This window comes from Gadus chalcogrammus, chromosome 19 (assembly GCF_026213295.1).
Source record: "Gadus chalcogrammus isolate NIFS_2021 chromosome 19, NIFS_Gcha_1.0, whole genome shotgun sequence".
In the NCBI taxonomy this organism is placed as follows: domain Eukaryota; kingdom Metazoa; phylum Chordata; class Actinopteri; order Gadiformes; family Gadidae; genus Gadus; species Gadus chalcogrammus.
The window spans coordinates 17,987,213-18,001,471 of NC_079430.1; the positions used below are offsets into that span (position 1 = coordinate 17,987,213).

The following is a 14,259-nucleotide window of genomic DNA, read 5'->3' on the forward strand; positions in this document are numbered from 1 at the left end:
TTTTGTGGGTTGTACATAAAGATGTTGACACGATCTGAGCTCGTCTGGTAATGCCTGCAGTGACAGCTCACACTCGTCAGTCTGTCAGAGCGAGACCTTCGACACTTAATAGTGTGGCTCGCTTTGTCTTCCTTTGTGTGGTATTGAATGACACTCCACATTATGTCATTAAGTAGTTGGACAGGAGTTAGGCATCTTGCTCAAGGGTAAAGTCTACCTGCAGAGGCTCGCTCTCTCTCTCTCTCTCTCTCTCTCTCTCTCTCTCTCCCCCCTCCCTCTCTCTCTTCTCTCTCTCCCCCCCTCTCTCTCTCTCTCTCTCTCTCTCTCTCTCTCTCTCTCTCTCTCTCCTCTCTCTCTCTCTCTCTCTCTCTCTCTCTCTCTCTCTCTCTCTCTCTCTCTCTCTCTCTCTCTCTCTCTCTCTCTCTCTCTCTCTCTCACCTGAGAGGAAGAGCGAGTGGCAGAGGGTCTGTGGCTGCCTGCTGTTGATGCAGTGGAGGAAGCGGCCTGCCACGTACACCAGGATGTAGTACCCTGCACAGGAAACATCATCACCGTCACTGCGCACGGTGTCTGTGTGTGACAGTGATTGTGCACGTGTGTATTCATGTGTGACTGTGTGTGCGTGTGTGAGCATGTGTGTCTGTGACTGCGTAGGGGTGTGTGTGTCTGTTGTGTGTGCACCTGTGTTGTATGTGTGTGTATGTCTAACCGTGAGTGTGTGTGTGTGCATGCGTGACTGAGGGTGTGTGTGCGCGTGTGTTTGTATGTGTGTGTGTGCATGTCTAACCGTGATAGTGTGTGTGTGTATGCCTAACCGTGACAGTGCGTGTGCTTGCGTGACTGTGACTTTGCGTGTGTGTGGGTGTGCACGTGTATGTCTAATCGTAAGTGTGTGTGCACGCGTGTGTGTGCATGTGTGCACGTCTGCAACGACAACAGGCAAGTCTAACCGTGAGTTTGTGCATGTGTGTGAACGTGTGCATGTGTATGTGCCTCTGTGTGTGTGTGTGTGTGTGTGTGTGTGTGTGTGTGTGTGTGTGTGTGTGTGTGTGTGTGTGTGTGTGATCCAGACCTATCGGTATGAAGAGCGGCCGGGGGCGGGACTCCGGGGCGTCCCCCTCCTGAGACACTCTGAATGTTTTACTGCAGCCTGCAACCACAACATGTGTCACCACCTCGTCTCCCCTGCTGCACCGACCAATCAGCTTCCACCGGGTCACACCGCAGTCAAACACACAAACACCCACCGGCCACAGATAAAGAGTAGGAAAATCTGGATGTCTTGCATCCTGTTACGTTGCAGCCGTTTACATTTCATTTGAACTATTCACCGTGAAAAACTAACAAGTATTTGTATTCATTAATTAAGGAATTCATAAATAATTTACTGTAATCTGCCCTGAAGTCAAATTACACATTTAAATGATATGCTGATTCGTACAAAAAGTCAAGATCTTTTCACAATTATTATGTTTATTCATGCTGCTATTTTGTTGTTTCTTTGCATATTTACATGCATAATGAATACTGTGGGCTCGCAGGTGAAAAGCCCTCTTGCCTTTATGAACGAAGATGACGCTGTAAGTCTGCTCCTGGCCATCGATCGCTGGTTGGCTGAAGCACACGCACATAGTTCCTGGAACGACCAACAGGGGGAGCCGTTGGTCAAACAGTGGAGGAAGCGAGACCATCACGTCATTTTCCAATTATTTGATTAGAAGCGTATAGGTAATTAACAAATGCGATTTCTTACATAGTATTTTACGTGAAATCGAACAATAAATGGCTTGGCAAAGTGACATTAGTTTTGGTCATTTTGATCAACGTTTGTTACATTGAAAAAGTAAATCATGCACATTGAAACCGTTATTGAAACATATTGAGAAGACAATCAACTCTCAAAACGTTGGAACGGAAATATCAATCTCGATGTTCGCTTTTCGGACATTTTAAATCAATATTAGGATAGAATCAAATTTCACATTTTGAATATGGATAAAAATAAACATTTGCGCAGAACATTGCTTCTCAAAAAGTGGCAGATCGTTTGCGCAGTGGAATGTAATTATATTTCCTCATATTGCAAGAGGATGACTTTGTCCTTTGGACAGAGGTATTATAATGTGTCAGAACTTACTCTCTGTTTCATCAGGTGCCAAAATGGAAATCATATCAGACAAAATGCATATTAGTATAGTTTGACTACATTGTAAGTTAGTGTGTGTGTGTGTGTGTGTGTGTGTGTGTGTGTGTGTGTGTGTGTGTGTGTGTGTGTGTGTGTGTGTGTGTGTGTGTGTGTGTGTGTGTGTGTGTGTGTGTGTGTGTGGTACCTATATTGTTTGTGAACACTTCCATTTGATTGTGTTGTTGCTGAAGTTTTTTCTCATCGTAGTGGTCAAAACCCAGGTTGACAAACCTGGGACGCACACACACACACACACACACACACACATGCACACACCCACACTAAATACTACAGAAATATTCAACAAAGTTTCAGCCTATTAAGCAATTTCTGCTGGGTGATTAATTATAAACCAAAAAGTACATTAAAGGCAATTAAACGATAAGTTACAAGAATTTATCATCCGGGACACAAGCCCAATCAAACAAAGTTAAGTGTTGTACTGATCGTGAATGAATAAAATACTAGAGTGTTATTTATGGTTTCTAAACTTGTTTTCGCTCTCTAAGTGCCTGAGAGTGAATTCCCCACGGAAATACAGATTCACACAAAACCAACGGCAGTGTCATGTGAGGACGTACGGGTTTTGAGTTAATAGCGTTAAAGCACGGTTCTGGGTTTGATCCCAAATATCAACACCCTAACTCTAACTCCGACCCTTCGTAACGTGTATCTGAATTCACCGTAGGTGACTTTGGATGAAAGCGTCTAAAAAATAGCTAAATAGTAACCAGGCACCTTGACTCAAGGACAGACATCACGATCCGTCTGGACGATCAAACAGACGACCCCCTCGGATTCAGGAGAACCGTCTCTACCTCTTGAGCTGCTGTCGCTCCGTGGCGGTCGATGGATGTATAATGATTGCTATCTGTGTGCCCTTACCTTAAAGTGTTCAGAGGCTCTGTAGGCAAGTCTAGCACCATCTCCAACTGGCAGAGAGCGAGAGACATCAAGGACATGCAATGAATGTGCCAGGAGACAGTTAGAATCATTTAAAGGTTGGAATTGTGTTGTTTCAAATCGAGTGGGAAGATAATGTACAATGTTGGTGGTTTTTTTTGTACCGTCAGGGAGATATACTCATGAGTACGTTTCTAAACGCTTGACTCAACTAGAGACTGAGGACAATCTCTGCGGTTTCTCTGCTAAAACTGCAAGTTGAATAAAGCGGAATCAAATAATGTAAAATCGTCAATGTTTGTAAAAGCTGTATTTGCATTACAAACTGACTTGCTACATCCAGTTTTTTCCACCATGCAGGAGAATTGGAGAAAATGATGTACAGGAACAAGTAACATGTACAGGAACAAGGCCACTAACAGACTAGTAGTTGGCCATTCTCGCAGCAGTTAATAGCTTACAGTTTTGGGAGGCGAGATCTCCAATGGTGTGATAAAGCGAGACTAGGGAAATGATAACCTTTGCACATCTGGAGGCGTGGTTGAAGGTCGGATTCAGGTGGAGTGCATCACACTAATTACTTTGGTGCCGCTTCATTCAATCATGCATGTCGAGGCTCCAGTGAAAGACGGAGCGAATGGAGATACCACACATGAACCACACTGGTGCTCAGACACGTGATGAAGGTTAGGTTGCTACTCGTCTGTCAAAAGGGTTGTTTTTCGATTAAATCGTACAATGTGCCGCAACTGCAGACGCTTTCGAAAAAAGCTGAGTTACTAGATATAAATGTCATAGTTCATATGCAAGGTGAAAGCTTCTACTTTTAAATTAAACATGTTTTTTTACTTACCACAATCTCGCAGTTGTGATTGGGGTAAAATTGGAAACATCGCAAGGTCTTGTCCTGTGTGAAAGACATAATATACGATTAAAATGATGATGTGAATGGTACATTTGGATGCATGATTCCAACTTCCCTGGAAGCAGTTGACTGACCTTCTAGTCGAAAAATATTGCTTGTGTACACTGAATTGTGTGAATTTTGTGTGATTAAAAAGAGTCAACTGAAGATGGTGTTACACCTCCAAGAAATATAAACATGTGAATAATGTTCAGTGCATCATTTTTCCAGCACACCAAGAAACATGTGCATGAATATGATCGCAGGATGAACACAGAAAAGCTCAAACATATCTGTGGTCCTCTTCTAAGTCTCTTTCTGTAGAAGGAATATGTGAGGGCAAGAACTTCTTCTACAAACACTCTGTATGAACCTTGGATCTCGGCCATGAAACAGGGATTCTATCTTTAATTATAGGGTGACCTTAAACAAAGTAGATTTTGCATATTATTATAGATATTACAAAAAAGAGTTTAATTAATGTCTGCACTTCTGCCGTCTCACCCAAAAATTTCAGTTTGGGTTTAATGAAGTACATATTCTTTTATCTTAAGTTAAGTAGCCATAAAGTCCCTACTCTCTTACATCTTGATCCATATTTCTCTGCCCATTTCACTGACTGCCTGAGTTTTATTTCAGGACTGGGAATTCTCGACTCCCGTTCCCTCTCAAGACCAATAGTTTAACCAAAGTGTCAGTAAAACCAAAATTGTATTACAGCGCACGCACACACACACACACACACACACACACACACACACACACACACACACACACACACACACACACACACACACACACACACACACACACACACACACACACACACACACACACACACACTCTTGTACACCATAATCCCTTAATTACCCATCACCTCAACACACACATATCGCTGAACCAAGACGGAAGGTGTAGAATTTCAAATGTAGTCACAGCGCTGCGGAGTATAATGCAATCCATCATCAGGCCAGTGGGCGCTTCAGCTCGTCTACCCGTCGGCTCGGCGCCCGGATCGACCTTTGACCCCTTCCTCCGCTCCCCCCGCTCTGGGTCCTCTCAGGGGGACCGGCCCGACGCTAAACCCCCCCCCCCCCAGGCGCCAAAACCGCCGCAGTCGCCTCCCCCTTCCGGCGGGACAACGGAGGTGGGAGGGCCGCACCTCGGGAACGCCGTGGCGTGACACTCTAACCCGAGCCGATTGGTCGAAAGGGCCAGGGAGGACCCCCCCCACCCACGTCCCCCCCCCCCAGTGTTTGGGTAGCGGCCCCTGGGGGCCCGGTGAACGGCTTCAGATCGGCGCCAGACGCCGGCTCCAGGACCGAAGACACAGTCCGGCACAAAGGCATGCAGTCGTACGCAGCGATAGTCATCAGTTATTAGTCTGGAGTTAGTAGTCTGTAGTTATAAGTCAGTAGTTATTAGTCTGTAGATATTAGTCTGTAATTAAAGGTCAGTAGTTATAAGCCAGTAGGTAGGGTCAGTAGATATAGTCAGGGGTTATTAGTCGGTAGTTATTAGTCAATAGGTAGGGTCAGTAATTATAGTCAGGAGTTAAAGTCAGTAGTTAAAGTCAGTAGTTAAAGTCAGTAGTTGTTGGTCAGTAGGTAGGGTCAGGAGGTATAGTCAGGAGTTATAATCAGTAGTTAAATTCGGTAGTTATAAGTCAGTTGTTATTAGTCGGTAGTTATTAGTCGGTAGAAATGAGTCAGTAGTTATAAGTCAGTAGTTGTCACTAGTAATGAATTGTTTGGCAAACACTGTCTTGCAAAATCGTAACGTCAAGCTGAATGCATGCTAGTACTGATGGTTGCATCATATTCCTATCTGCATTGCCTCTTCGTTATCATATATAATAATATAATGATACAATATATATGCATCATTCGTTCACATTTTCATACGGTACAGTGAGCAAATACAATTAATGCAGGGATCATAATGTCACTCTGCGCTTCATTCTTTTATTTTAAAGTAACTGGCACCACCTAGTGTCAGAAGACAGTATCTTTTCTTTTACTTTTACAAAGTTCTGATGTTTTTTATCAAAACATAGAAAGTACCTTCCGATAATCTCAAAAGAGCATGCGCGCGTGCGTGCGTGCGTGCGTGCGTGCGTGCGTGCGTGCGCGCGCGCGTGTGCGTGTGCGTGTGCGTGTGTGTGTGTGTTACCCTGTGTGTGAGGTAGTACAGTCTCTGGGAGTCTCTGTCCCACTGGACCCAACCGACGTCCTCCGCTATCCTCTCTGTCAACTTGGACAGCCGCTCTGGGTTCAACATCACCTGGTAGACACACACACACACACACATACACACACACACACACACACACACACACACACACACACACACACACCACAGTGTGACAACTGGTTTGAAATAAGCATCCTGCTTTTGTTCTGGGTAAAGCTATAAAGCTTTAAAGGTGGTTCTTCTCGTCTCTCATAATTACCCCAAACTAATTTCAGATTTTGCAATAAAAATACATACTCACAATTCATTCAATCTATTTAATTAAACCCCTATTTCATGTTAAAGTCCAGGAACAGTAAATTGTATTCCATAAAGAGAACTGGGGAAATCAAATCAGGAACTCAACAGGGACGTACCACTCTATATCCTTCATATTTGCTCAGCAGAACGTGGTACTGTTCTATATCTGTTGAAAACAAAAAGACAATTTCAGATAAGAGTCAGAGGGATTGAATTTTTATTTAGAATAGATTATCTATTCCCATGATATGTTTTTTACTTCATGTCAGAGTTGTTTGAGGCCTTTTATATTGTATATTTTCAAAATGTGTATTAGACAGACAGACAGACAGACAGACAGACAGACAGACAGACAGACAGACAGACAGACAGACAGACAGACAGACAGACAGACAGACAGACAGACAGACAGACAGACAGACAGACAGACAGACAGACAGACAGACAGACAGACAGACAGACAGACAGACAGACAGACAGACAGACAGACAGACAGACAGACAGACAGACAGACAGACAGACAGACAGACAGACAGACAGACAGACAGACAGACAGACAGACAGACAGACAGACAGACAGACAGACAGACAGACAGACAGACAGACAGACAGACAGACAGACAGACAGACAGACAGACAGACAGACAGACAGACAGACAGACAGACAGACAGACAGACAGACAGACAGACAGACAGACAGACAGACAGACAGACAGACAGACAGACAGACAGACAGACAGACAGACAGACAGACAGACAGACAGACAGACAGACAGACAGACAGACAGACAGACAGACAGACAGACAGACAGACAGACAGACAGACAGACAGACAGACAGACAGACAGACAGACAGACAGACAGACAGACAGACAGACAGACAGACAGACAGACAGACAGACAGACAGACAGACAGACAGACAGACAGACAGACAGACAGACAGACAGACAGACAGACAGACAGACAGACAGACAGACAGACAGACAGACAGACAGACAGACAGACAGACAGACAGACAGACAGACAGACAGACAGACAGACAGACAGACAGACAGACAGACAGACAGACAGACAGACAGACAGACAGACAGACAGACAGACAGACAGACAGACAGACAGACAGACAGACAGACAGACAGACAGACAGACAGACAGACAGACAGACAGACAGACAGACAGACAGACAGACAGACAGACAGACAGACAGACAGACAGACAGACAGACAGACAGACAGACAGACAGACAGACAGACAGACAGACAGACAGACAGACAGACAGACAGACAGACAGACAGACAGACAGACAGACAGACAGACAGACAGACAGACAGACAGACAGACAGACAGACAGACAGACAGACAGACAGACAGACAGACAGACAGACAGACAGACAGACAGACAGACAGACAGACAGACAGACAGACAGACAGACAGACAGACAGACAGACAGACAGACAGACAGACAGACAGACAGACAGACAGACAGACGGATGTGTGTCTTACAGCCATCTTCAGCTATCAGCAAGAGGTGGCTCTCGAGCACAGACTTGCTGTCCGTTTCTGGGTGGAGGAACTAAAACAAAGAAAAAAATAGAATACAACAATGATATGTCTGATAACTGACCAATCAGCTCATAAGGCCCGGTTCACTGCCTATATCTCAGGCCACCAGGCCCCCACAAAAACTGATAAATGCAAAGACATACTTTTTATGTTGAACACATACCCTCTGTACTCACTCCACAAATCTCTTTCCCTGTTTCTGATCCCTCTCATTTTAGACTGACTATCATGAAAACACAGATTGGCTACTCAGGTTATAAAAATAACCAAACCCAAGGCGGCTTGTAAACTACGAAGAACTGTGATGAGGCAGAGATTTAACGACAATGTAAAACCGTTAACGATGGGACATGGGATAGCGAAACAGTGTTTCAGGAGTGGTTAAACGCACACTCACACAAACAGATGTAAAACCACTAACGCGAGCAAACACACACACACACACACACACACACACACACACACACACACACACACACACACACACACACACACACACACACACACACACACACACACACACACACACACACACACACACACACACACACACCTGAACTCTGACTGTGCAGTCCACAGCCTTGAGGACCTTGGTGTTGTTGATGGGGTGGATCTCAATGAGCAGGGCCAAACACTTGGACACTGTGACGGAAGAGACAGGAGAACTATGATGTGTATTTCTATATTATAAATATCCATCACTCACACTTGTGTTAATAACATGATCATGACTAATGTTTCCTCTATATTACCCCCCCTCTCACATTTTACTATTTGAATTTAAAGATGGATGCCATTTAAAAGGCATTTGTATCTAAAGTGACAGTGAATGACTGAAAGAATGATTTAATGAAATTAATGAATGAATATCAATGATTGTCATTAAAGAGAAGTTGATAGGAATCTTCCTCTAGGATTCATTTTGGTAAGACTGCTTTTATCCTGGACTTTGGCAACAGAACCCTGAATATTTTGGGAGACGAACACCGAAGTCACTATTTCCTGGTCGGATCTCCAGGCTATTATTTAGGAAAATAGGGAGATAGAAAAGCAGAGAGAATGAGAAAGGGTGAGTTACTTGGGTTCAGGCGATCCTGTCCTCCTCTCCTTTGTGTTAGGCTGACAGCTGAGTGGAAGTAACAAAACATACATTATCACTGTCAACATCATACATATATACTGTACAACCAAATACGACCCCTTTTAGAACCAATTAAGAAAAGAAAAGTTAAGCAATGATAAACAATAAAATCAAATGATTAAATAAGTGGACAGTTACAATTAAGTAATATTTACTAACAATTGAAAAGAAACGAACACTTGCTTTACCGTTCGAAAAGGGGTGAGAAGAAGAATAACTTATTTAATCTCACCCCAAGTATAGCTTCCCAATATAACTTTATGAAAAATATCTCCAGTGAAGGGCATTGTAGCCAAGGCCCTGAATGTAATCAAGGATTTTAAAAGGGCCCAGACTAACTGTCTAGTAAACATCTCCAGGGATTGGGTCCTGGTGAGGCATTCACAAATGTTTATGAGGTGGTTTTATTTGGGGATATTTAATTGTTTTTAGTAGATTTATCTCTCACCCAGGAGTGTCTCCTCCTTGTTCAGAGAACAACTGCTCACACACACCTGCTGGTCAAACGTATACAAGAGCTACACGCATACATGTGCATACACATACACACGCACGCACACACACACACACGGGCGTATACACCCACCCACACACCCACACAATTATTAAACAAGATTGGAGAACATATATGCGCAAACACACACACACACACACACACACACACACACACACACACACACACACACACACACACACACACACACACACACACACACACACACACACACACACACACACACACACACACACACAAAACATGTGCATGCATTGACGCTACCTTGTTGTCCTTTGTGGTCGGGTCATATTTCCCAATCCTAGTGGTCCCAGATGCCCCCTAAACATAAATTAATAGAATGAATGAATACATAATAAGCACAATAATGACCATAATAATAACATGGATTTTCGAAACTACAATTATGTCGGATTATCAGCATACAAAAAACAGTATGACCTGTTATTCATTAATCTTCCCTGATCTTAATGTGATGTGTGGAGTATCCTTTTTGAGCCTACCAGTGACCCATACTTTATTTTCTGACTAGATTGTGAAATTGATTACACAGCCTATGAATGAAGCAGTGCACATGATGATTCTTAGAAACAATGGTTATCTTGTTCTCTATGATTATCTGCATGTACATCTACATCATTTGATTTCATAGCGTGTTCATTACGAGTATGAATCCTTAAAGAGACACAATTATCCTCATGTGCATAATCATTATCAACGTGGAAATATACTTTTATTGCACAGGACTTTGTGGTGTGGTGTGGACTGACCTACTGAACCACAGAGTGATCGCATTACACGGTTACCTTCCAGGAGTAGAGAATCCCCCCATCTCTCTCCACGTTCACGATGCGAGTGTCCATAGCCCCAGAATAATCCGCAGAGGACATTCCTAGTAAGGAACCATGCATGTCCAACACTTTAAACATCACAAAAACCCAGTCCATCCACATGACGAGTAGACAGACGCGTCGGGATTCATTGTGTCACGAGTCGACACATGGCAATCATCCAGGGAAAACACTCGGGCCTACCTGTCTCGACTCTCCCCACAGTCGGCTCTTTCCTGAGGATATCAGCCACCACATCTCTCCGCAGATCAAACTTTGTCTTCAGCTTCAGCATAGTGGCTACTGATCCCCTTCTTGTCGTCAAATAACACTTCCTCTTTCAATGTGTGCGACTTGTTTCTGAGCTAACATCTAGAAGTAACATAGAGATGCACAAACCACTATCGAAGAAACACAGACACCTTGCGTACACCTGGCTGGCGATCAACCGGTGTCATCTGAAGCAAGCAAGCAGTCACGTGACATCGACAGAAACGTTAAGTGGAGAACCACAATCTGAGTCTCATTGGTCGGACGCCAGCTTTGGAATACAGAAGACAAGCGGAAATGTCACTTTTGTTTCCTGGAGTGGAGTCCACCTCCTGCTCCGTCCCACGAGTTGCAGTGCTGGCAGATCGGGGAGAGGCGATGCGATCCGCGGGCCAAGGCATCCCTCCGGTCGGGGACGGAATGTCTCACCGCCCCGCTGGTTGATTGTCAGCTGATCGGGCGAGGGGTCACAGGGCCAGGCAGAGATATGTGTGACACGCTGGGGTGATATTAGGCACGCATCCTTATCAATAGGGAGACAACTTATATTATATGATAATGTTTTAATCAGAAAGCAAAAGTAGATAGCACTACGACGTAACACGACTACGCTAAAAAGAGAACATGATTTAATAAAATGTATTTTATTCTTGTTTGTATAGGCCTACTGCAGTGTTTCTGTCGCATAAAATGTTCCTCAAATATTGCATTTCTATCGTTTACTAATTTATAAATGTAACTGATAAATAAATGTATAGATCCATCCACGCATACCATGTTTTGTCTGTGTTTTGGACATTAATATGAATTATAGTTCAAAATGGTTTGCAATAAAGGGTGTTGGGTGTCTTACTCATATTGACAGACCAAAATGAGGGATCTGATATCGTTGTAAAATGAATAAGCCTGACCTGCTCCTTGCCCCTCAAATTCAAAAAGGTGTTATAAACAAATGTAACCAGTGACTTCCTCATCTAACCCTAACCTTGGAGAACTGTGTTGGGATCTGCTTCTGCCCGGGCCTCCGGCAGCAGGCGTACGGCCGATTCCTGCGCCACTTCGAGCAGGTGGTGGAGTTCTCGGAGGAGTTCCTGGCGTTCTCCGCGGCCAAGCTGGCAGAGGTCGCGGGGGTGGTCGAGCTGAACGTCAGCCACGAGGAGGTGGTGTTGGAGGCTGTGGCCGACATGCCTGAAGAACGCACTGCCCTTGTCATCAGGCTGTTGTCCAAGGTAATGGTGGATGGGGGGCGACGGATGGATGGGAAGAGGAATTGATGTCGCTTGAAAGGATGGATAGATGGATGAACGGATGGATGGGTCATTTGATGAATGAGTAGTTGGACGGTTCGCTCATTTGTCTAAACACGCAGTACATTATTACTTTAGTAAGATTCGTTCTTCATCGGACAATCTTGCCACTCCTTTAAACTCTCAACCTGTTCCGCTTTGGCCTAGATGTCCGAAGACTTCCTCGCTGACTACGTTGCCAACCACACGCTGGTCCGAGCTTCGGAGGACGGCCGGGGCATCGTGGCAGAGGCGCCGAAGGAGGCCTGAAAGATGTTGTTAACACGCAAAGTCAATTTTACTTTTCTCTTTGGTCTATATTTGTGCTGGCTGCCTTCAACAGACATATTTTCTATCAAGTGCCGAGAGCTACAGCCCAGACACAAGCCAGTGGACTATGATTGCGGACTAGGATACCCACTGGCAAGGTTGGGGTCATAACTTACACGAGTCAAGTCTATGTAGTGAGAGAAGGACAAATGTGACATAATTCACATATTCATACCCACAGGCCACATATGTCCTTGCCAATTAGAGAGGCTGCTTTCCCACGCTAGGAAGGGATCCTTAGCCTAGGGAGGCGTCTGTGTCCTTGGCAATTAGAGAGGCTTCTTTCTCATCTTTTGCATCTTCTTTTCTCCTGAGCCAAGGGAGGCTCATACAGGAAGCCATTCCTCATGTGTCAATTCTAGAGATACGAGCGGCCCGGGTAATCAAGTAACTGGGAGGCGGGAGTTCAGCACCATGCTTAGCCAATCAGAGCACATTACTGAGTCCACGCCTGCCCAGTATTGAAGTCACAACACATAGCCCAGGGGGCCGGAACGCTCCAGGTAACGCATCCATCAGATGCCCTACTAAGCGACAACAATTCCTCTCCTTTTGCTTCATAGAGACTAGACCAAATCTTTACCAAATTAAGTGAGTTACAAGCCATCACCAGTGTGGCCTACAGAGAAACCAATTACGTGCACCTCTTCAAAAATGTTACTACACTTGAGGGCAGAAGATGCACTTTCCTGCAATGTTTTCTGGTTCATTATGATCGACTAGCTTGGTGGTTCTCATATATCTTCATTTGTACCAGGGTTTGAAAGTTAGTGTTGTCCTTGGTGATGGGGTGCAGTAAGCATGCACTCAGTTCTGAGAAGTTTTCAAGTGCAGATTTCTTCATACAGCTTTAGCTTCAAATTTTAGTTTCCGTTTTTATTTTTCACCTCTAGAAAACCGACAAAGATCCGGACCTCGTGACCTCATAGCTGGCTACGGGCGTGCTTCTAACGATCACCAGATGTCACCAAATTAGCCACTGCCTACGCTCACAAACACATACACCGTGGATCTCTACGCCGGCTATTCCACACAGAAGTAAAATCCAACCCAAGTGCAGAAGACAGACAGCAAGTGGCCAACAAACCAGACTGAAGAGAAGAGGAAGAGGCGGAGAAGGAAGAGGAGGAGGAAGAAGACGATGAGGAAGAGGAGGATTCAGCATATGGCCACATTTGAAGATCACAGAAGGCCAACGTTGGTCAACTTGGCGAATTTGGGATCATAAATTTGTCTTGCAAGAAATAAAAAATACAAAAAAAATCGTTCTTGCAGCATCAGACAAGGGCAAGAAAATGTTACTTGTTGCTGTAGTTTACAGGTTTTTCCCGCTTTTTTCTTGGAGGAAAAACATAAATGTTTTGTTATTACATGTAGTTATATTTTTCATTGCTATCTTCCATTGATGTTATTGCCCTTTACACTGTTATTCATACACATTTCCTTTAACAATATGATCAACAGCTAGTCTTTTCGTTTATGGGTCTCTTTTTTCCTCTATTTTTTCCACCTATTTTAAGCCTTTTGTAAAGCTCCGCCGATTTGTTCCCCTTTTGAAATATCTTGAGCAACATTTTCCCTGTTTTGAATTTTGGAGAGGGCCTTATTGTTGCCAGTGCAACTATTCACGAGTCACCCACGGCTACAGCCGAACACAGCCGAGTGAAGGCGGATACTGTCGTGACGACACCACCACATGGCACCGCCCCCTCTCCGCTCCACCCCACTGTCCGCTCCCGAGCTACGCTGCTACAAGCGTTGCCAGATCGGGCCCGATTTCCCCGTCCAATCTGGCAACACTGGCATCAGCGCGCTGCAGCGAGTGTTGCCAGATTGGC

General features: G+C 44.5%; 1 protein-coding gene across 1 annotated transcript in view; it reads right to left on the minus strand.

Annotated features, from left to right (window-relative positions):
* The window catches only part of gsap (gamma-secretase activating protein), a 46,028-nt gene extending 34,825 nt beyond the window's left edge, over positions 1-11,203 (minus strand). Inside the window, exons 1-15 of the mRNA XM_056578792.1 lie at positions 10,740-11,203; positions 10,512-10,597; positions 9,970-10,026; positions 9,640-9,709; positions 9,129-9,176; positions 8,604-8,692; positions 7,991-8,060; positions 6,602-6,651; positions 6,165-6,275; positions 3,942-3,995; positions 3,071-3,117; positions 2,331-2,416; positions 1,559-1,636; positions 1,073-1,150; positions 439-531 (exon numbers count right to left, since the gene is read on the minus strand). Of these exons, the coding sequence (XP_056434767.1) occupies positions 439-531; positions 1,073-1,150; positions 1,559-1,636; positions 2,331-2,416; positions 3,071-3,117; positions 3,942-3,995; positions 6,165-6,275; positions 6,602-6,651; positions 7,991-8,060; positions 8,604-8,692; positions 9,129-9,176; positions 9,640-9,709; positions 9,970-10,026; positions 10,512-10,597; positions 10,740-10,830 (1,108 nt within the window). The 5' untranslated portion in view covers positions 10,831-11,203. The remainder of the gene's footprint in view (positions 1-438; positions 532-1,072; positions 1,151-1,558; positions 1,637-2,330; positions 2,417-3,070; positions 3,118-3,941; positions 3,996-6,164; positions 6,276-6,601; positions 6,652-7,990; positions 8,061-8,603; positions 8,693-9,128; positions 9,177-9,639; positions 9,710-9,969; positions 10,027-10,511; positions 10,598-10,739) is intronic.
* Between the last annotated feature and the right edge of the window lie 3,056 nt (positions 11,204-14,259).